This window comes from Prionailurus bengalensis, chromosome D2 (genome assembly GCF_016509475.1).
Source record: "Prionailurus bengalensis isolate Pbe53 chromosome D2, Fcat_Pben_1.1_paternal_pri, whole genome shotgun sequence".
NCBI lineage: Eukaryota > Metazoa > Chordata > Mammalia > Carnivora > Felidae > Prionailurus > Prionailurus bengalensis.
The window spans coordinates 72689459-72713714 of NC_057351.1; the positions used below are offsets into that span (position 1 = coordinate 72689459).

The 24256-nt window shown below is 38.9% G+C and overlaps 1 protein-coding gene across 1 annotated transcript in view; it reads left to right on the plus strand.

The window, feature by feature from the left end:
- The first annotated feature begins 10849 nt into the window (after positions 1 to 10849).
- The window catches only part of CCDC172 (coiled-coil domain containing 172), a 59449-nt gene continuing 46042 nt past the window's right edge, over positions 10850 to 24256 (plus strand). The window contains exons 1-2 of the mRNA XM_043597651.1: positions 10850 to 10986; positions 11168 to 11253. Coding sequence (XP_043453586.1) covers positions 10908 to 10986; positions 11168 to 11253 — 165 coding nt within the window. The 5' untranslated portion in view covers positions 10850 to 10907. The remainder of the gene's footprint in view (positions 10987 to 11167; positions 11254 to 24256) is intronic.

The window sequence follows — 24256 nt, forward strand, 5'->3', positions numbered from 1 at the left end:
ATGGTGCGCAAAACAAATGGGTGCTTCCTCATGGGGCCAACATTCTATTGTGGCTCCTGGATTTCATCTCAGGACTGTTACTTTTATTGCATACAGGGAACTGTTATACACAAGGACCCAAAGCAGATACGGGCCTGCCCCCAAAAGCAGATAAGCTATACTAGATTTGTTGTCCCGTACTCATGTTAAAATTTTCCCAAACCCCAAGTCGTTCTTCAGTTACAGAAGAAATTGAAATTGCCTTTTTTCACTCTCTTTGTCCCTCGGTACCCCAGATTAAGAGACAACTGACCCTAGAAGAGTGGGACATTGACTAGTCCCACCTTACCAGCATTTTCTAGAGTCCTCCCTTGTCCTTGCTGGGATCCATCCGCTTGAGAGTCCTTTTCCTCTGCCGAGCCCTCACAGGAGATTCAGACAGACAAGTGACATTTGCATTCTTTCTCCGCCTTCTTCAATTCTTCTCTCTGTACTCCCCAACTCTTTTCTCCTTTTAAGTATTTCATCTATTTGGTGCTGATAACGACTAAACAAGAGAGGAAAATTAAAGGTCTGCAGTGTTCCAGAAAGTTCTTGAGATACAGACCTACTTACTTACAATTTTTTTTCTATAGACCCAGATTCTTTACTCTTGTATCTCATATTTTGACTGTGACACACTCAGTTTTATTTTATGAGAATTCTAGGTAGCGTATTATATACGCTCAGGTATGTTACTTGAAATGTATAACCACCATGGTAGACAAAATGATGGCCCCCCCAAGGATATTTTCATCCTAATCCCTGAAACCTGGGAGTATGTCACCTTACGTGGCAAAAAGGACTTTCAGGATGTGATCCAATTAAGGATCTTGAAATGGTGCGAGCATCTTGACTTATCCAGGTAGGCCCAACAGAAATACAAGCATCCTTGAAAGAGAATGGCAGAGAAGGAAAGAGATTTTAGGGTGCTATGTTGCTGGCTCGAAGACGGAGGAAGGAGCAGGAGCCAAGGGATGCAGGCACCTTCTACAAGCTAGAAAAGGTAAGGAAACGAGTTAGCCTCGAGAGCTTCCAGAAGGACTGCGGATCCTTTGATTTTAGCCCAGTAAGACCCATTTTAGGTTTGTAACCTCCAGAACTGTAAGACAACAAATTCGCATTGTTTTCTTTTTCTTTTTTTTTTTTTCAACGTTTTTTATTTATTTTTGGGACAGAGAGAGACAGAGCATGAACGGGGGAGGGGCAGAGAGAGAGGGAGACACAGAATAGGAAACAGGCTCCGAGCCATCAGCCCAGAGCCTGACGCGGGGCTCGAACTCACGGACTGCGAGATCGTGACCTCGCTGAAGTCGGACGCTTAACCCACTGCGCCACCCAGGCGCCCCAAATTCACATTGTTTTAAATCACTAAAGTTGTGATCTGTTGTAGCATCCATCAATAAGACAGTACACAGGCCCAGGCGCTGGGAAATCAGAACTGAACCTGAGCAGGCTCCTTGAGGCTCTTTGCTAAGCTGGATGCTACCTCTTAGTTGCCAGGTTATGGGAGATCTGCATGGTCATGGAGTTGGGACAGCCTGGTAGTGGTTATTTACCAACGACTGTGGCAGTATTTCAATATCTTTATAGTCAGAATGGGTGTACTGGTGGATTTCTGCTAGGCACACACTCATGCACAACTAAATCTGATGGATGTAGAGTGGATTCTGGCATGAGTCTTGAATTTTTCTTCCCTAAGGCCCCAATATGAACTCTTAATCAGAGTGGCCAAGGGGCGCCTGGGTGGCTCAGTCGGCTAAGCCTCCGACTTCAGCTCAGGTCACGATCTCGCGGTCCGAGAGTTCGAGCCCCGCGTCGGGCTCTGGGCTGATGGCTCAGAGCCTGGAGCATGCTTTTGATTCTGTGTCTCCCTCTCTCTCTGCCCCTACCCCATTCATGCTCTGTCTCTCTCTGTCTCAAAAATAAATAAACGTTAAAAAAATTAAAAATAAAAGAATTCTATATTCATTTCTATGTGTCCTACGCTGGGATTTTACAGGGTGTGGACCGGAATGACTCCTTTTTGCTCAGGAACTTGTAAAAAATGAAATTCTTGGGGCACCTGGGTGATTCAATCGGTTAGACATCCAACTTCAGCTCAGGTCATGGACTTCAGCTCAGGTCATGAACTCGCAGTTCATGAGTGTGAGCCCCACATCGCGCTCTGTGTAGACAGGTCAGAGCCTGGAGCCTGCTTCGGGTTCTGTGTCTCCTTCTCTCTCGGTTCCTCCCCTGCTCACACAATGTCTCTCTTTCTCAAAAATAGATAAAGATTAAAAAAAAATTAAACGCTTTTTTTTCTTTTTCAAATTTTTATTTAAATTCTGGTTAATCAACATACAGTGCAGTATTGGTTTCAGGAGGAGAATTCAGTGATTCATAAGTTGCAGACAACGCCCAGTGCTCACCACAAGTGCCCTCCTTAATACCCATCACCCATCTAGCCCATCTCCCACCTCCCTCCCTCCATCAACCCTCAGTTTGTTCTCTATCTTTAAGAGTCTCTCATGCTTTGTTTCCCTCTCTGTAAAAATGAAATTCTTGTTCGTTTGTTTTTCCAACTTACTATCTGAACATTCCACCTCTAAGTATTGAGGATGTTTTCTCCTTTTCATCTTTCCTATTTCCTCCTTTCTTTTTTTTTTTTTTAATTTTTTTTTTCAACGTTTATTTATTTTTGGGACAGAGAGAGACAGAGCATGAACGGGGGATGGGCAGAGAGAGAGGGAGACACAGAATCGGAAACAGGCTCCAGGCTCCGAGCCATCAGCCCAGAGCCCGACGCGGGGCTCGAACTCCCGGACCGCGAGATCGTGACCTGGCTGAAGTCGGACGCTTAACCGACTGCGCCACCCAGGCGCCCCTATTTCCTCCTTTCTTTAACCCTGCCTCTCCTCTTCTCATTTGCAAACAAGTGAAATAAGGGGAAAAGAGACTTGCTCAAAGTCCCCAACCTAGTTGCCAGCCACACTGAGGGCAGGACCTGGGTCAACACCCTGTTCAGGGATGTGAAATCACACCTCCACCAAGGGAATGATGCTTAGCGGTCATCTTCTCATTCTTAAATTGGGTTCAGTCTCCTACAGATCCATCTATGGCCTTCTGCCGCACTCTGAATAAAATCTGAACTGTTTCCACTGCTCTCAGGGACCTGCATGGTCCGGCCCTGACCACTTCATCAACCCCATTTGTACCATGATCCCACTGGTCCCTCCCTTCTCAGACACCAGTTCTGTCCTGCCCTCGGGGCTTTGTGGGAGCATAGATGTGTTGTCTGCACTGGCCACAGCAGGTCCTTGCCTCACGCTGATAGATTTTACACTTTCACTTACTCTGTGCGTGTTGAATTAATGAATGGCTGTACTCTGTTTCTTGTTCCCCCAGAGGCTCCATGCATTCAGAGAGCTTATTCATCTTGTTCACTGTTGTGTGTACGCAATAGTGCTTTAATGAACACTTTGTGAATGATGTTCGTGGTCACTCCTCAAGGCCTCACCCTAAAGTCATCTTAGCCCTCTCAAGGCACAGAATTCCTAGGCCATCTCTTCAGCCACCGACACAGGCTGCCAACCAGATGCGGGGGCTGAATAAAGGAAAGACAAGGTGCCTGGTCATTTGTGGAAAATATCATAGCTGGTACTTAAAGGAAGTGGAAACTAGCTTTCTGACCTCTGCAGTAATCAGCTTACACCGTGAAGCAGGAGATTTGAATCCCCTTATCTACTTCCAGATGAGAATATTATGTCTCGTTTATAGTTACAGCCTTCTGGACCGAAATATCATATTTTATGAGTAATAGCATCTGTAAGTAAGATAAAAGACATCACAAAAGAAAATGAAAGCATTTAAAATACAACAATTACTGAAATAAAATCATCTTGAGGACATTCCTCTGACAAGTTCTCTTAGGTTTTATTAATTTCTTCTAAGAATATCACCATGAATCTTTTTTACGAGTGTTTGGATCCCGTGTGCACAATCTTTGCATTTATTCACTTGAGGCTAAGGCACAGCGGAGTGCAAGATCTCAGCTCTTTCCTGCTTTGCTCTGCGCGAACATCTTGAAAAACGCAATGGTAAAGGTAGATCATCAAACAGTTTAAGAAAACTATTCATGTACGTGTTTTGTAAGTGGAATAATGGGATATAGCAAGCACGGAATTACAAGGCCGTCAAATTCCAAATGATGATGTATACACAACTTCAGTAATTCTAATATTTGCAATATTTCCTTATTAGTTTTCAGATATTTAAATTCCTTTCACTCTGTATGCATTCCTTTCAACTCTATGCCAGAACTGCATACTCTTACCTATAAAATAATCAGTTTATTCTCTGTTTAAAATGTTTCTTACTGAGCCCTTTTATTTAAATGCTAATTAATTGTTTCCTTTAACCATCGTACAGAGTTTCCATATTCTATTATCCACGCACCTGCAATGTCAAATAAAAGATAAGGTTTATGAGCCATGTAAACTATGATGAAACATTTTGAACTGTCTATGGCATCGTGAAGAGAAAATAATGGCAGTGTCTGGCTTTTATAATGCAATACTATTGTACTAAGGCCAGTAAGTCATTTGAAGCATTGGAAGCATAAGGTAATTTTATCCTGATAAATGAGCAATTTAGCAAATTGTTTTAAGAAGAAAGAGGATTTATGGTTCACTCTGCCTATATGTATATACGGACATCACATTTTTTTTCAAACTTTCCAAAGAGCCACTGTGAATAATTCATAGAAAGTAATAGAAGTATTAAGATGTATCCCAAATTTCCAAATAGTCACTATGACCAATTTCCTGACATTAATAGAAATCTGCATGGAGATTGTAATAAGAGTAGGACATGTTAATTGTTGGTTTAAATTTGAAAGTATTCAATAGCTAAAGTCATTTATTTACTAAGCAACCACGTCTTATGAGGTAGTCAGAGACTATGTTAATGATGAAAACAAATAACCGGTGAGAAACAAAAAAAGGCTTAAATTTCTCTTTTACTTTTTTTCTGTGCAATCCCAAACCACTTAAATTTATTGCCATGGGAACTACAATTTGACACAACCAGATTTCAAGGCCCTCGTTCATTTTATTCACCTTTGTAATAGAAAATTCTTACCTGCCTTATATAGTGTCCACGCAATAAATATTTATCAACTAAACAAATTAATTATGCAAGGTGGAAGAGAATGGCTTCCGAGGTCTGTTTTGTTTTTGTTCTGGGTGGGGGGCTGACGGGTTAATCTCGGGTAGGTGCACCTGGGGCAGCCTTCCTGGCTCCTGTGCTGGGCTCCTGACTCTGACAGCGTGAAGATCCAAGTTCAGCACCTTCACTATGGCTTCCTAATTCCAAAGTTTGCTATCCCCTGACTCTTTTTTTTTTTTTAATCCCATGACTCTTAATGGGCTATTGGAATTTCTTCATGCAATGTATTTCACAACCAAAACAAGTCTGCTTTTCTCAATCAATAATTAAGAATTGACAGTTTACTTTCACTCTTATTGTGGAATTGCAAGACCAAAAATAAAATTGGCACCTTTAAGTATTTATATTTATATTTATATTTATATATATGACTTTACCATATATATGGGTGCATTTATATATGTATGTGTATGTGTGTATGCATGTGTGTTTTCTCAATATGCACCTATATTTATCTACCTGTCTTTCTCTCTTTATCTATCTATCTAATCTCCTTAATGAAGAAGGGCTCCTACAGTAGGTGAATTGCCCCAGGCCAGCTCTGAACCCTAGCTGTATACCCTTTCTTCAAACTCTTACTAGAAAGTTCAATACAGAAAAAAGATAAAAGAGGAATTGTTTTAACTAAAGTAGTTGAGAGCCACTGGTGAACAAAAAAGATCTTTCATTGGAGCAGAAGGAATTAGGAAGGAGTTCTAGACTAGTTCTGACATTAATTGCCTGTGCAGTGTGGGGGAAATCCATCAACCTCCATGGGCTCAGTGCTAACACCTATAAAATAAAAGGATTGTGCAAGATGTTTTCTAAAGCCTAAAATAAACACTAAACACTAAAATGCTTTAAACACTAAAAATGCTTTGATTGTAATAGAAATAAATCAGTCACTTAGATTTTTTTGTAACTATTTTTTTGCAGCTTGAGTTTTAATGTCTGTTTTATGCATTGAATTGTATCCCCCAAAAGATACTTTGAAGTCCTAAACCCTCAGTAGCTCAGAATGTGACCTTATTTGGAAATAAGGTTATTACAGATGTGATTATTTAAGATTAGGTCATACTGGTGTATGGTAAGCCTTTTATCCAAAATGAGCAGTATCCTTACAAGAAGAGGAAAGAGACAAAGAGGCAGAGACAGATTAAGAGAACTCCAAGGGACGATGGAGGTAGAGATTGGAGTGTTGCATCTATGAATCAAGGAATGCCAAAAATTCCTAGTAAGGATCAGCACGTAGGAAGAGGCAAAGACCAGATTCTCCCTTAGGGGGCCCAGAAGGAGCCAACCCTGCTGACATCTTGATTTCAGACTTCTGGCTTCCATTGTGTGAGAGAATATATTTCTGTTGTTCCGAAGCACCGAGATGTGATACTTTTGTTTTAGCAGTTCTAGAAAACTAATATAAATATTAGGAAGTGAATACAATACTTTTGTATACAATTTTCATTTTTAGTTTTTCATGTCAGATATTTTGCTGGTTAAATAAACATTTACAAAGCATGATCCATTCTCAATTATGTTTCTTTAAATCACTTTTGATTTTAATTTGTTACACATGGATTGCATTACTAATCTAAATTCCATAAATCCAAAAAGCCTTTGAAAAGATATTAATTTGTTGGTGATGAGCTTTTTTTTTTCTTTAAACGTATCTGCTTTGAAATGAAACACAGCTGCTGAAACAGTCTTGTTTTCTCCAGCCTCTAGTTTTTGGAGGCGGCAAAGGAAGTGGTTAAGGATCTGCCTTAAGATACTATCAGGGTTTAAATCCTGATTCTGCTACTGTATGTGATGTGAACAGGTTAGTTCTCTCTGCCTCAGTTCTCCGACTGGAATGTGGAACAAATAAATGCATTGATCTTATAAGGTTATTGGGTTGATAAGGAGAATTAAGACATGTCAAGGTCTCAGATGGTGGTTGGCACGTACTAAGTTATTAATACATTTTTAGCTGTTGTTCTCTTCCTTTCTAGTACTTCTAACTCACTGCCACAGATTGATTACCTAGAGCACCTCGGACAGGCCCACTCACCTGCTAGAAAACATTACATGATTTCCCATTATATAGCTTATGAAAATGTTAAACACCATCTCAATGTTGACTTCATCTAACTTTCTGCTTTTTTTTCTCCCTTACTCGCTATCTGTTGAAGTTGCACCCTCACTGAAATGTAGCTCAGAGTCTACCCCCAAGTGATAAGTCTCCCAGGTCACCCACATCAGACTTATTCTTTCTCCCTCTGCCAGATTCCCGTAACACAGGGGTGAAGGTCTCATACACAGCCTGCTTAGGAGTTATTTGTGCATGCTATATCTCATTTGATAGCTGATGACCTCTAGGAGGGCAGGGCTTGTACCTTTCAATTTTGTATCCCCATGGTACCTGGCAGAGACTTTCTTATACTTAGTAGATACTCAATAAATGGTTGTTAAACTTGGTTGAACCTACGTTTTGTTTTTCTTTTTGGCAGATGCCCTAAGAAAAACATAAAATAAATGAATTACTTTTCTTCTTTTCATTGCAATATATATGCCCTGGGCTAGTGGGTATTTGCAAGCCTGGTTTAGAACCTAGGGAAGTCATCAATCTAAGAAAGGAGAGGAAATGCATTTTAAATCACAAGAGCAATCTAGCCTTATGTAAGGCCTTCTAGCAAAGCAATTATCAATGGCTCAATAACCCAGGTGCTAGAGTTTTTATGAACACAAGTCTGAGGTTGAGAGACAATGAGTGATCTTAACTTTTATATTTCATAGGTATGCAATTCAATGAAACATGTACAGATGGAAAGTTTAGATCTGAGAATCATATGTGGGTATCATAATGCAAATAATTGGCTTTCTTTCTAAAGAACATCTGTTGAAACATCTGAGAGCAGTTGTTTATACTGATGCCAAAATGCTGAAAAATATAATAATTCTCCAATGAGGTTAGAAATATCCGGGGGAAGAAAAATAGTTTTTATGTAGTTCTGTTTTTATTAAATCCTGTTGTTGTTTCTCTAATATGGCACATAGGAGATGCTCAATAATATTTGTTGAGTGAATGTTGATTGAATAGCAGACTCATTAAACAGTTGTCGAATGAATCACTTTTTTTATACATATAAGATAACATTTTCAGAAAACGGTATGCCCTAGTTTTACCATGCCATATACCATTTTTATTTGGCATCAATTTAAGTAATGCTACCCTTGCTCTGAATATTATAGAATGTAATTAGCATGTATATCTATAAGAATATATTACTGAATACAATATATGAATAAAGCTAGTATATGACAAATGAATAAAGCTAGTACACGATAACAATATTTTAATATCGTAACATGGTACTTTTACTCATTATTAAAAAAACACTTAGAATTTGATTATGGGCTTGTATAGTCATGTTTGCTGGAACAACTAAAAGAAAGGAACCATGCCTAGAGGTACCTATAGTTTGGTACCTCTAAGAATTGAACTTGGGATTTAAGAGCACCAAAATACTCTGTTACATACTGCAGAAGACGAAGAAGACATTTCTTCCCCCTTACCCCATTCCAGAATTTCCAACAGTTCTTTCTTGGATACGCCTGCGTGAGTGAGGCGACCAGGCTCCCCAAAGGCTGCCCAAATTCCACTCTGCCAAGTTTCAGTACAGAAAGAACATGTTAAATAATAAATGTGAGTTTGAGTGTAACTAATAAAATTGGGATGTTAAAGAGCAGCATGCTTTTGAAAAGCAGCCTCCTTGTGAGGCTGCTCCCTGTGCAAGTCCACGGGAAATAATTCTGAAGGGAGTGATATTAATTAGTGATATAATTTATCTTCTGGAAGCCCTTTCCTTTGACAGTGCTGTGGCACAGTTCATAAGCCTCCAAACGAGTGCTCAAAGAAAATGGTTCAAACCACAATTTCAGTTTTGTTTTCCATCCTTGAACAGATAAAATAGGCAAATTTATTTCAGTACATCTACATTTTACACATGCATCACATGATGGGGATTATGAAGATAGAAAAATGTACTTATGAAGAGTTTTCAACGAAACGGTAAACTGCTTATGATGTAATCAAAGGAAAACAGAGTCAAAGCCAAAATTAAATTCATGGTCTTTGATCTCAGATTTCTTGGTTTCAGCTCTAGGTCTGCCATATACTAGCTTTGCCACCTTGGCAAGATACTTAACTCTTCCGTGTCTCAGTTTTCTATACCAATACTGTGAAGGTAATAGTAAAAATCGTTGTGTTCAGAGTAGTACCCAGCAAACATTCAATAAATAGCATTAGTTGTAATTATTACTTATTCATAATATTTTCAAGCTTGGGAAAGAACAATTCAAGGTGAGGAGGATTACTCGGAAGGCAGTAGCCAAAATGTTCTTAATATTTGCCTCTGAACGGTATGTTTATGGGCAATTCTTTTCTGTATCATTCACTTTTCTGTACATATTCTTTTATAATAAAGTTTAAAAATTAACTTATAATCATACATGGAGTGATGGAAATTGAAGTGGAAATTTGGAATAGGTTAAAACTTATAACCAAATATGCTACAGCATAAATGAAGTATTAATCAAGTCTCTTATACAGATGATGTGACAGATGATGTTGCCGTCTTTCAATTCTAATACAATCTAACTAAAAATTACTTTTTTAAGTTTAGCCAATGTCAATGCTACATTCAGAAATCAAGACAAATGTTTATTATAGTATTACAATTTTGACCTACTAAAACTAAAAAAATACTTTATGTTTTAATTTAAAAATCCCATGCAAAAGTCCCAAAGGTGCCTTTCATGTTTAAGCTTTAATTAGCAACCACTTTGGTCTCTGACACATATTGTGCAGATATCGAAGTGTTAACATTACTGAAGCTTGATTACAAAAGGCAATGATTAATTTTAAAGCAGACTAAAAAGATATGCCCTGATTACAAAGGAATGATTAAGGCGGAATGTCAGACATTGCACATTTATAGCAGTCTTTGCCACAGTCAAAGGATAAGGTGTTGCGGTTTATATTTAGAATCATGAGTACTTAGTTCTTTATGATACGGGGTGTTTGTGCCTTGGAGATAGATCCCCCAAAGCCCAAGCGAGGTCTTAAGACCTTTGGGGCCACATGGGCAAAGCAAAACATTTGAAGGCAGATGGACCCAACGAGACGCCGTAGTTTACGTCCACAGCAGGCGAGGCCAAGGCTAGGCGCTGGCGGCCGCCTGCAGGAAGGTCTCCGGGCCATGGTATTGTGGGCAAGTACGCGTTTTGCTGAGGGAGGGAGCATTATGTGGCCCTTCTCCTTAAAAGAGAGGAGGGGACGGAGAGGAAAAGGCCGGCCACAAAGGGCTGCTGCCCCGGCAGGCCCCAAAGCCTCGGCTCTCGGAGCCTCCATTTTTATTTGCCACCAGCACAGAAAAGAAACTCCGAGAAGGGCCTTGAAGGAAAGGGCGCTGCGTTCAGCCAGGGAAGGAGAGCAGAGTTGCTGTCCCGGGGAAGAGCGTGGGGGAAAAACGGTTGTGAGTCCTTAGTGAACAGGGGAAACAAAGGCCTGGAGCCGGGCTCGCGTCCCGCTTCGGGAGACCCGGGCTGAGGCCGATGCAGGAAGAACAGCCCTGAACAAGCCTTGTCCCTGTTGTGCTTTCCAGGACCCGCGGCTACCGAATACTGAAGGGCCCAGGAAGGATCCGTGGCAGCCCGGGCCTGAGATGAGTTTAGAGTCCTTGTTTCAGCACATCATCTTCTCGGAGCATCAGGCGGAGGAGAGTCGCCGCTTGATCCGAGAAGGTGGGTGTTTCTGTCTCCTACGGGGGGTCTCTGGCTCCTCGAGGTGGGGGCTTGGAGCTCAAGGCAGCCCCGCAGGCGAAGTCAGAGCGGGTGGGGGTGGGGGGGGGGTCTGCTGTCTACATCAAGAGACATGGGGGCTTGAGAAAGGTGGAGGTGTTTAAGGATTTAATTTGTGTTACAGTAAGGTCGGAAATTAACAGATGTCGTGAAGACATTAAGAAAGCAACTGAGATGCTGAATGAAGAGAAAATCAAGTTGGAATCCAAGGTAGATTGACCGGTGGAGCATGGCTCATTGTCGCTTGGGATACAAAAAATCTGTTTTAACTTGGGTTCTTGAGGATATTTTACCCTGTAACTAGTTGTCCTTCCAGTAGGAGGCACATTACTAGGCTGGTTAGTGGAGTTGCATGTTGCCGGGTAGTATTTCAAGCACTGAGTCCCGTGAGGCTCATTCTGATATGAACTTGCCCTAAAGAAACCAGTTTAAAAGTAATGAAGAATTGATTGTCCCTGTTGTAGGATGGTTAACTTCTAAAAGAGCCCGATGTCACTGGGGAAAAAAAAAAAAAAAGTTGTTCAATAAGTAGTTGGTGCAGTGTATAAATTTTGAATAGTAAATAATTTAGGAAATGGGCTGTGTTGATATAACAATTGAATGTAGCTTTCGAACCAGCCTCTGCCATTTGTTGTTCAGTTCCCTACCACATGTTGGACATTTCTTTCATCCAAAAGTGTAATTTTTTCACTAGCATCTCTCTGTTTTCTGCGTCATTTGAAAAGTTCTGTTATTTTAAATAGAAGCAAGGAAATCTGACGGCTTCTTGAAGGAGGATTTTGAAGGGTGGGTAGGATTTTGGAAAGGCAGAAATAAGTAATAGGAGAAAAGCATTTGGGGCAGAGAGAGGATATGAACAAAAGGGAATCATGCCCAAGGCATATTGGGAGAGAAATCTAGTCAAAGCAGAGAGCTGATATCTGGGAATAGGAGGAAACCATTCCAGGCTTTTGAGCAGGGAGTGGTGTGATAAAAGTGGTTTTAGGAAGATTTCTCTGAGCTGTGGGAGGAAGGGAGCTACGAACATCATCCAAGTATGCCCTAATGAAGGCCTTGCTATGGGGGACGTGGGGGAGAGAGACATTCATTCAAAAATATTTGTTCAACACCTAGAGATAAACTAAACAAGCTGTGTGCAATGGCAAATCTGTTTGAGGAAGTCTGTTTGCTTAAAATATGTCTATTTTAACCAGTGCAAGGGATTTCCAGTTCTCTTTCTCAACAAAGTAATCCTAGATCCCTTATTTACCTGGTGACCTGCGAAGCCTGCCCTTGGACAGCTTAGAAAATTTCTTTATTATAGCATTCATTGTACCACGTTACAATTAAACAACAGTACATACTTGTATTTGTGTTTGTATCCCTCACTGTTTGGGGAACGACACATCTGGCATTTTTTTTCTTACCTGTCTTTTGTTCCCACAACTTGTATCCAGTGCCCAGCACATAGTTTGTTTTGGCGTTTGAATGAATTGATGAGAACTAATAGTAGGATTATAGAGTGCTGTCTTTCAAAGTAGAATTTCGAACTGTTATTCAGTGAGACCCTAGGTCCTGCTTTGCTTGTGAGTAGCGGACGAAGTAGCTACTAACAACAATACTGTGAACTGATGCAGCGGGTAGCGCATTAAGAATGCCGTGATGTAGCTTTCTTTTTCTTTAAAAAGAATTAAGATACTTTCAAGATTGGTAACTGGAAGCTAATGAAAGTAATAGGCAAAACATGCAATTAGGTAATGCTTAGCTAACACTTACTGAGCACTTACTGTGTGCTGGGCAGTGTTCTAAATGCTTTACCTACATTAACTCCTTTACCCCTCCCAGGAATCCTGTGATGAGGCACCATAACGAATCCCCCTCTATGGGTGAGGAAACACAGAGGTTAAATGACTTGTTCATGATATAGAATTAAAAGCAATTAAGCTACCACAATGAAAGTAACAATTGAGTAATGATAGCATATTTTGTTAAAACAGATTTCTTGGGGCGCCTGGGTGGCTCAGTCGGTTAAGTGTGCGACTTTGGCTCAGGTCATGATCTCATGGTTGGTGAGTCTGAGCCCCGCGTCAGGCTGTCTACTGACAGCTCAGAGCCTGGAGCCTGCTTTGGATTCTGTGTCTCCCACTTGTGCGTGCACTCTCTCTCTGTCTCTCTGTCAAAAATAAATAAACATTAAAAAATTTTTTGAAATATAAAAAAGAAAGAAACAGATTTCTTGAGCTCATCTTAAGTTTTATTCTTCATAAAATTCACATATAATAATGTATCTGAAGCTTTTGCATTGAGTTTAGGACAAATTTTTAAAAGGTCACTTATGTAAGTTTTTATACAAAATGTATTTTTCCTGGATTGGTGAAGATATTGACCTGACAGATAACAAATGTTAAAAAAAAATTGCTCTTTGTATATCTTCTTTGAAAAAAAAAGTAGGTTTGCTCTTTGTACTGTTTTCTTTTTTAGCAGCCTATTTTGTTGAAATGGAAATGTAATTTGTGGCTAAATACACATTCTTAAACAATGTTGGCTCAAATATTTATACTTGAGAAAAGACAGAGCAAATCCTTAACATTGTTTAGAAACATCTGCTGAAATTACTAATTAATATAGGCTCTTAAATGTGCATTGTTTTTTAATCCGCTCATGTACGTGGGTAATAGTACAATTGTATCTTACTAATAAAATTAACATAGAGGTTCACAGTTCATACAATACTAATTTGTAGTGGAAATAATTTGATTTATAATATAGTCAAAGTGGTGTGTGTGTGTGTGTGTGTGTGTGTGTGTGTGTATGTGTATGGATAAAGATTTTAAAAGTGGAACCACAATTATAATGTAAATGACTAATGGGAACAACTGAAGAAGTAATCATAAATTGATTTCTTGTATCTTTTATTCTCAGAGTTAATTATATGTCTGCCAATAACAATGAAAATATATTTACTTGAATATTTGACTTGGCATTTATTGACCAATTTATCAAGTGGAAGCAGCATAGGGAGAAACCAGAACATAATTTGAATAGGCCAGTGCTTGAGCTATTTGTACAGTGATACATTCAGAAAATATTTGGGGCATTTATTTTGGAAGTGGCTTGTGGTCAAAAAATGTATTTACGAAGTACAGTACTCATTTTTTTTTTCTGTTCTGTAAAACCCAGGTAGCATGTAATTAGAACTTGAATGATAGCATTTGCCTTTCAGGGCTCGATGAGTCCTTTAAAATATATGGTTGCAAAAGTCTCAAGATTATATAGTATGAGTACTTTGTGAATTGGAGGGCTACAGTATGGCTGGCTAGGTTTGGTAATATGAAAACAGAAAGACAAGAACATGCCCTGGATTTGCATTAATGCTTACCGATATACCTAAAGCTTCTGATAGTCAAGGAAAGGTTTTATAGTATTGAGGACAGAGCAAATCAAAAGACTGAGCAAATCAAAATAAAGGACTCACAGAACATTTGTAGTTTCTTCTAAGCATTTGAAAGATATCTTGTTTGTTTGTTTGTTTGTTTGTTTGTTTTAAAAATGGTATATAGTTAAAATTTGGGCATTTAATCTTTTTTTTTTTTTTAATTTTTTTTTTTCAACGTTTATTTATTTTTGGGACAGAGAGAGACAGAGCATGAACGGGGGAGGGGCAGAGAGAGAGGGAGACACAGAATCAGAAACAGGCTCCAGGCTCCGAGCCATCAGCCCAGAGCCTGACGCGGGGCTCGAACTCACGGACCACAAGATCGTGACCTGGCTGAAGTCGGACGCTTAACCGACTGTGCCACCCAGGCGCCCCTAATCTTTATACACATACTACATAAAACCTAACATAATGCCATACTGCCTCAAGAGAAAATCACTGGAGGAAAGTCTGAGGCTATTTTGCTTAATTTTTCTTCTCCCAATTTTAACTTACTGTATAAACATTATAACAATAATAAGATAATATTTAATGACTTTTTAAAAGAAAATTATATTTAAATAAACAAGTCACTTAAGGGGGCTTCTTTTACTTTTCTTCAAAATGTACATATTCTTTTTTTTTAAGTTGATAAAAACCCTTCCCTCCAGGGACCCACCCAAAACAGTAGGTAAAAGTCATGTCTGTTAGTACTCTATTACCTAAGTATGAAACGAACAAAATCACAAATTGTTCTTTATGATATTGAAAGGGAGTTTTGTTACTAAGATTTTTTCATTTTGTAAAAGTTGAACAATGAAAAATTCAAATCCTTCTTAATTTTATTGTTGATTAAAAGTTACTTAAAAACATAAATAAAAGAAGGGCATTATTTCTTCCCTCTAATCAACAGTGTTTAAAAAGCAGTACATGAGGATCGTTTAATCTCAATTTTAGCAAGTAACATGGAAATTCTGCTTATCACAATTTAATATATTCCTATAGTTTCATTAATTGTGACCAAGACACTTTTGGGGGTAGTTACACTTAGTTGCTTACAGTCTCTCTGACTTCTTTACATGAAAGTCCTTTAAGCAAAATACCTCCTGTCCTGAACATGCACAGCTGATTTTCTAAAACTGTAGTGTAAAACTTTAGGTACATTATGTCTTTTGCATTCACCTTGGTCGTGTGTATAATTCCATAGCCAGTCAATATATTTTTGAGTCTGGAATCTATTCTACAGAGTATTTTTCTTTCACACTGAAGATACCTCATAGAGGTTTGGCAGATGTTTTCTTCACTCCCCCATGCTACTGCCAGAATATTTCTCCACCCCCTTATGGTGGCTCATACTGTGTTCTACCATATTTTCCCCTCTTTCTTTTCTGTTACCCTACTCACTCACTTGTTCTTTAGAATTTGGTACCTGGTCCCAGGCTTCCACTCTGTCTCCACTCTCCCCGTCATTATGAATGTCATTGTCCATATGGACTATTCAGCTACCACCCTGGCCTGTTAGTTCTTTGGTTGCCACATTTTCAGTGACCTTTTTCCTCACTCCACCTCAGCCACCTATTTCCATAATCATACTCTGGACTTTGCCATCACCTTAAAACCACTTCACTTTCAAAATCAATAAAATATTTCATTTTTTTCCATTATATTTTTCAATTTCATCTGAACCTTGAATCCATTTCTGTCTTTCTCCACTAGTACTTGTCTGTTCGTTCATTTCCCTCTTTATTCTTAGATTTCATGGTTGGTCACTCCACTCTTCCTCCTGACTCCTCTCTCTCCTCTTCTTTCACACCCCGCCCCCTTGCAAGACTCCCGACTCTAAGTGAACCAATTAGCTGCTGCTGTGTCAGCACTTGGACAATTCCAGGGGAGATTGGATCCAGTATTCATGAATGTTGGCCTCAGCTTCAACTGAGACCTCCACACTGCCTGGAAATACTACTACATGTCTTTCTCACCCTCTGTAGTGGCTATTTAAACCTTCACTATTTTTATACATTTTATTGTCTCTTCTGAACTGTTTAACACTTAGGCGATAGATAACTTTGCCTTTTGTTTCAGGGAAAATAGAAACCATCCAACAGGAGATTTTTTTATTTTCCCACCTACAGTTCTCCAAACCTGCCTATGTGAAGACCCGTTTTCTCCCCTTTTCTTCCTGTTATGAAGGAGTGCCCTTCCTTCTGACAAAGGACAATTCTTCTATCTTCAGATCCTATCATCTCCTGTTTCATCATTATCCTTACCATCATCATTGTTATGCATATTCTTGGGAAGGGCTCTACAGAGAGAGATTAAAGATAAAGACTAGAGAGGGGCCCCTGGGTGGCTCAGTCAGTTAAACACCCTACTCTTGATTTTGGCTCAGATCACGATCTCATGGTTCGTGGGTTTGAGCTGGTGTAGCCTGCTTGGGATTCTCTCCCTGTCTCTCTGCCCTTCTCTCACTCAGGTGTTTGTTTTTTTTTTTTTCCTCTTTCTTTCTCTTCTCAAAAATAAATAAACTTAAAAAAAAAAGACTAGAGAGTAAAGATAATCAATAGTTAAAAGTCTCTGAGGAAGTCAAAGGAGGATGGGACCCAGAGCATAAGGTAAGAATTAGCCTTAGACAAAAGGAGGGATACCTCCTCTGTTGTACAAACTAAAAATAAGAGGTAGGGGCGCCTGGGTGGCGCAGTCCGTTAAGCGTCCGACTTCAGCCAGGTCACGATCTCGCGGTCCGTGAGTTCGAGCCCCGCGTCGGGCTCTGGGCTGATGGCTCAGAGCCTGGAGCCTGTTTCCAATTCTGTGTCTCCCTCTCTCTCTGCCCCTCGCCCGTTCATGCTCTGTCTCTCTCTGTCCCAAAAATAAATGAACGTTGAAAAAAAAATAATTAAAAAAAAAAATAAGAGGTAATATTGAGCAAACTGTTGCTGTATATCACGCCTTATGGTAAGCATTTTACAAACACTATCTCAATTAATTCTCACAAGAACTCGGCGAGGTTGGTAGAATTATTCCACCCTTATTCATTTGAGACAGTTGAGACTCAGAAATGAAGTAACTAACACGAGGTCACGTAAGAGGTAATAGATAAAAGATTTGAATCTGTGTGGGGTTAACTAGAGAGGTCTTGCTCTTAACCACTGTAGTATAGTATAAAGAAGGGAATAAGGACAGGATGAGGATGTAGAAAAGTTTGGAGACATAAAGCAAACCAAAGGCATGATTCATTAAAAGCCTCCTTGCTTTGGTATTTCAGCAATTTTGATGAATATGTGTCCTATGTGTCTAATGAAATTATTAATAAGAATGTTTCATTTCTTTGTTCCTCTGCTTTTCCAGTTGGGTGGCCTTATGCAAGCAAGGTAATACTGTGAGTTTACAAAGGTTTCCCTGTAATCATATGGGCTACTCATTAGCGGAGATCCATTTCAGTCAGGCAGCAGGGTAGGATGAGTAATATACAGTCTTTGCCCTTGAGAGTTTAGAGTCAAGTCAGAGGTACTACGCCTTCCTTAGAGGGCTCCATCAGTTTAGGGTGCTCTTGGTGGCAAAAAACAGAATCCAACTCAAAAGAGCTTAAACAATTTTGAGAAACTACTTTCTTACGTATTTGAAAACCAAACATTGGATTCAGAAGTTATGTCGGTTGGAATCGCATCAGCTTCCCTATAGCAAAGATCTAACCATGGTGGCTTTACCAAATAAAGGTTTATTTTTTTTCCGTGTAATGGGAAGTGTGGAGGTTGGAAATCCAAAGCCATTTATTAAGGTGCTCAAGGAAATCCTGGAAGATTTAAGGATTAAAACATTCTTTCTGTTGCACTATCCTTAGCATGTGGCTTTCATCCTTACAGTCAAAGTACTGTTCCATACCCAGGCATTATATCTGAATTCTAGCTGGAAGAAGAGGAGAACATGAAAATCAAAAGACTTCTCCTCATGTGGCTTTATCATTGCTTTGGTGGAAGGGAAGGCCTCTCTAAGGACTTAGACCTGCATCTCAAGGATTAGATGGTCACATGGTCAAGCCTGGAAAATGGAGCCTGGGAATGTAGATCCTTTTAAGGGGATGCATTCCTCCTCTGAATAAAATTGTAATTTTGTTAATAAAGAAGAATGGTAGAATGCTGGTTGTCCTTGTGTTCCCCGGAAAAGTAACTAACAATTCCTAGAGTCGCATGGTTTCTTGCTCTGAATCAGGGGGAGAGACAAGGAAGTTTGCAGGAGCTTTCTCTGAAAAACAAGTAAATTAGCCTCATCAGATACCTCCTTTCCTGTCATTTCTACAAATTGTGACATATGACTATCCCTAACTCAATAATTGTAGTCAAGAGTAGAAAATTCTCCCAAATTCAGTGGACAGCTTAGGAATGGTACAAGTTTCTGAGAAGTGATGCTTAACCGAGGAAAGGAAGAATGTGTATTTGAGGCACCTGCAGTTTCTACAACAAATATTTCAGTGGTTGAAGCCAGAAGGCCCATGTAGAGAGTCCCTGTGGTTGGTTGAAATATGTAAGGCTAATTGATTGTTTGTCATTTAATCTTGGTATTATTTATCATATATGAAAGCATATAATGCCAGGTTTTCTTCTGTAAGTTATCCCTCTGTCCAGTAAGACTTGTTTTATGTTGGGGTCCTTATAAAGCCTTTATGTTATTAACACAGCCTTAAAATTCCTTTATTTTGGACAAGAACTCAATGATGGTTTGAGATGCTTGAAGAAATCACCTGATTGAATTGATTTAAAAAAAAAATTAGGCAAAGACATTTAACAGATTTAGTTATTATTCCAGGGAGTATGACCTCAGAATTCTAAGGACTAAATGTCATTGTGAAAAAGCCACTTAATAATGACCCCCCACCACCAAATCAACAAAGCTCTAAAACATAATACTGTGATAAAAAAAAAAGAGCAACCTATAGAAGTACATAAGTATGATACCATTTAAAACCACACAAAACAATAATAGATCTTATGAGGGATTATAAATATATAGTGAAAGTATAATGACATGCGTGGAATGATAAGTAGCAACATCAAGATAGTGATTATCTCTGATGGGGGTAGAAGATAAACGTAATCAGGGAAGGGTATACAGGGCATTTTAGCTGTACACATAATGTTTACTTCCTTAAGCTGGGGGTGGGGACATAGCTGTTATGTTACTTTTAAAAATAAAGATACATTTTAAAAGTAGCAAAACCGTGTTTTTAAGCCTATTCAAAAAGTTGTGCAACCGTGACTAATCACAAACCATTTTCATCACCTCCCCCCCCCAAAGAAACCCTATACCTTTAGCATCCCCCTCATACCCCACCAACCCTAGGTCACCACTAATCTACTTTCTGTCTCTAGATATTGCATGTAAGTGGATTTATATGATAGGTGGCCTTTGCTGCCTGGCTTCTTTCACTTAGCATGTGTTCAAGGTTCATCCATATGGGAGCATGTATCACCACTTTGTTCCTTTTTGTGGCTGAATAATAGTCCATCGTATGGATAGATCTACCACATTTGTTTATCCATTCATCAGACCTGGGTAAAAGGTTGGGTTGTTTCCACTTTTAGCTGTTAAGAATAATACCGCTATGAATGTTTGTCCACAAGTTTTTGTATGAACACACATTTTCAGTTCTCCTGAGTAGTCCATCCAGGAGTGGAATTTCTGGGTCATATGGTAAGTACAGGTTTAACTTTTTGAGGAAATGCCACACTATTTCCGTAGCAACAGCACCATTTTACTTTACCACCAGCAATATAGCAGGGTTCCAATTTCTGTATATCCTCACCAACACTTGATGTTTCCTGGGTTTTTAATTTGTTTTGTTTTTGTTTTATAGCCCTCTCAGCGGGTGTGGGATGGTATCTGGTTTATACTTTAGTTTTGGTTTGTATTTCAAGTTTCTTAATGGCATTAATGCTGAACATCTTTTCAGGTGCTTATTGGCCATTTGGCACATCTATTCGTAAGATGAGCTGCTTGATTAATGGTCATTTGCACGGTTCCAATTCTTGTAAGGTGTGGAGAGCTGGTCTCTGAAAAGCAGTGATCTCTCTTCATATTGATAGAACTGGAATGATTACATTTATAAATGAAATGAAAAATATTACGTATAGCATTTATTGAACTCCTTTTTCTCAACTTTGTTTTCACGATCTTAAAATCCAAAGAATATTTCATGATAATAGCAGTGTAGAGCAAACTCTATAACAGTATGCCAGATAGCCTTTCTATTTGCAAGTGCTTATAAATCACAAAAGTTGCACACTTCCTGGCTTGGATTCACAAAGTGGAAAATCTACTGCACTGTTTCTAATTGTAAAATTTACCACATGTGCCTCTATTTCTTTCTCTTCTTTTCTTTCTTTCTTTGTTTTCTTTCAAGAGCTACTCTAAGTGAATTGTTTAGCTTGAAATGTGAGAAATGTTCTCAACAGGAAGAAAAAAAAGTTTCCTTTCCAGGAACTGAGAGAATCGTTCTCTAATTAAAGAATGGTAAGTTTGTGGCTCAGTATGCCGAAAGCGTGAGATTAAATTTAGTTTGCTGACCTCCTTATACAGCAGAAAAGAATCCTTTTTCAATAGTTTATCTTTTGATTTGTGATTTCTTAGAAAATCAGTTAACTGTGTTCCTCATTTATAAATATCTCTGATCACTCATTGGAGAATTATTCATTCAACAAACATTCATTAAGCAACTTCTAAATCACACTATGAATAATTGGAAATCAATTACACAATGACTCTCTACCTTAATTTGAGAGTTGACATCAAACAGCTTCAAGTATATAAACTTAACTGTAAACTTAAAATTAAAAAAATTACTTTTATTCATTTTTGAGACACAGAGAGAGAGAGAGACAGGGCATGAGTGGGAGAGGGTCAGAGAGAGAAGGAAACACAGAATCCGAAGTAGGCTCCAGGCTTGAGCTGTCAGCACAGAGCCTCACACGGGGCTTGAACCCACAAACTGTGAGATCATGACCTGAGCTGAAGTCGGACGCTTAACCAACTGAGCCACCCAGGTGTCCTAAAACTTAAAATTCTTGATGTTTTCTTTTCTAAAAAAAAAAGTGTGTAATTACTTTTAATTTTTTTCTGTGGAGTTCTATAAAGAAAAACTTTTCATATTTGTCATGAGTAATTATCTAAAACATGAAAATGCATGAGGTCACTGGATGTCCTTTGAGTCTTTGAGTACTGGGCATTTTCTAGTAGCGTACCTGCCTGAGGATAATCTAATTTTCTGCCGTTCTTTGACTTCAGGGCTTTTGCACTTGGTGTCTCCTCTTCCCGAAATGCATCTTCCCTCAGCTAGTGGTATTTTGTGTACACTCATTTCTTTTAGGTCTCTTTCTGGAGGGTGGCCAACCATTCCACTGGAATGTGAGACTTTTGAAAAGGACAGTCCCATGAAAATCTTAGGGTGCATTTGCCACTTTAGAGCTATGATTTGCAAAATGTGATCTGTAGCCAAAGGCATCCCCAAGACTCTTTCAGGAGGTCTTGTGATGTCAAACTATTTTCTTAATAACGCAAAGACATCATTTGCCATTTTCACTATGCTTGCATGCGCATTGATGGTGGGTAAAGGCAGTGAGTAAAAGTGTTGGTGCCTTGGCACAAATCAAGGCAGTGACACCAAACTGTGCTAGCAGTCATTGTATTTTTCACTGTCATAAACTCGCAGTAAAAAATAAAACCCACCAGTTTCACTATATGCCATGACTGTTTTGAAGTTGACCACTGTGTATATGAGTTTTCAATACTGTGTGTGATGAGTTGCAGTATGAAATAGCTCTCTTTTTTTTCTGGAACACCATTTTTACTTGAATAACTGACAGGCTGTAGTTATTTGAACTTGAGTACTTGGCAATTTTTTTTCAAAAATGAAGTAACCCTGACATTTCAAGGCAAACAACGAATAGTTAAGTAGTTGTAGTAGTAGTATTAATAATATTTTGCCATTGATAATATTCAACCTTCCAAGCAAAAATTAGAATTTTGGAAGACTCTTACCTGTCCCTATAAGTTTGACAGTTTCCCAATACTTAAAGATTTTTCTGATGAGTTTGGTGATGATATTAATGAATGTTATTTCTTAGTATCATATTTTGAAATGTAACAACATCTGGAGGATTTGAATAGTTGAGTGAAACGGTATTTTCCAAATGACCAGCACATAATGTTAGGAAACCATGCATGGATAAAAGATCCTCTCAAAGCACAAGATAGACCAATAAATTTTATTGTAACAGAAGAGGAAAAGGTCTTTGGAATAGTTTCAGATTCCACATTGCAACTAACCTTTACGGACTACCAGCAGTTTAGTTTGGGTGCAGTATAAAGCATACCCACAATCATTTGAAAGGGTATTAAAATATACTGTGTGAGGCCACATTTTCTTCATTTATTTCAACAACGACAAAAAAAACATACTGCAAAAGATTGAATAAACAGGTAGATGCGAGAATCCAGTTGTCTTCTTTAGGCCAGACATTAAAGAGATTTGCAAAAAATGTGAACGCAACTCTTCTTACTATTTTTTCGGAAATACTGTTTTCATAAATACATATTTTTAAACACGCAATGGGTTTACTATTGTTATTCTTAATAAATGTTTCTTAACATTCCTCAGTTTTAATATTTGATACAGAAAATATTGATAGGTCTAGCTTGCAAAAAAAAAAAACCAAAATGTTTACAATAATTTTTTAAGACTATAAAGTCTTAAAGACAAGAAAAATCATGAAACTAAAAAGTTTGGTAATGGTTGCTGTAGAGGACCCACCCTGACCTCCAGTATATAAAATAGCATCCCCCCATTCCCCCCCTCTCTATTCATTATCCTTTATTTTGTAACACTTACTGCCTCTTGACATATTTTATATAGATCTGTGTATTATTTGTTTTCCCACAATGGGATGTAAGCTCCACAAAGAATACAAATTCATCTAGTTTGTCTGTTACTGTTATTCCCAGTATAGAACAGTGTCTGAATTGTAGTGAGTGTTAAATAAATATTATTGAGTAAGTTAATTTAAAGTTTTTCTCGTAGGGGTGCCTAGGTGGCTCAATTGGTTGAGCATCCAACCCTTGATTTCACCTCAGTTTATGATCCCAGGGTCATGGGATGGAGCCCCACATTGAGTGTGGAAGCTGCTTAAGATCCTCTCTCTCTCTCCCTCCCTCCCTCTCTCTCTCTCTCTCTCTGCCCTTCTCCCCTGCTCTTGCACTCTCTCTCTCTAAAAAAAAAAAAAATAAACCTTTTCTCATAGAATTCTGTTCTCTCCTGTGAATTCTGTTTGTTTCATCTCATGACTTGTGTAATGATATATTTTCTTATGAGCTTCAAAGTTTTCTATTGTGAACGTACCTTTAGCGGAGCCTATCATTCCTGGGAGTACCAAATATTCCCTTCATAAGGAAGGTCTCCCTGTGAAGCAGTTTCATAGCCTTAAATATTTCACCTGTTCAGGACCAGTTTTGATGTTAATTTCTGAACTTAGGGTTTCTGCACTACATGAATAGGAGATATACGAATCTCGTATTTATGAAGAGTTCAAGCTTGGGGTTGGGCTTCTCAGGGATGACTTCTTCCACTCATGGCTCAATGGCGGCAGCTCCTTTATCTGCTGTGTCTCTACAATGAAGGCGGCTTTGTTACTCCACCTGCATAGCTGGCAAAGACACTTCTCAATTCCTGACTTTATCCAGTGATCCCAGTTCCAGCTCCCTGTGGTCCCGACTTTGGTCTTATGTGGGCATTGGAAACATTAGTCCCTAATACCTGTAACCCAGTCTCAAAGA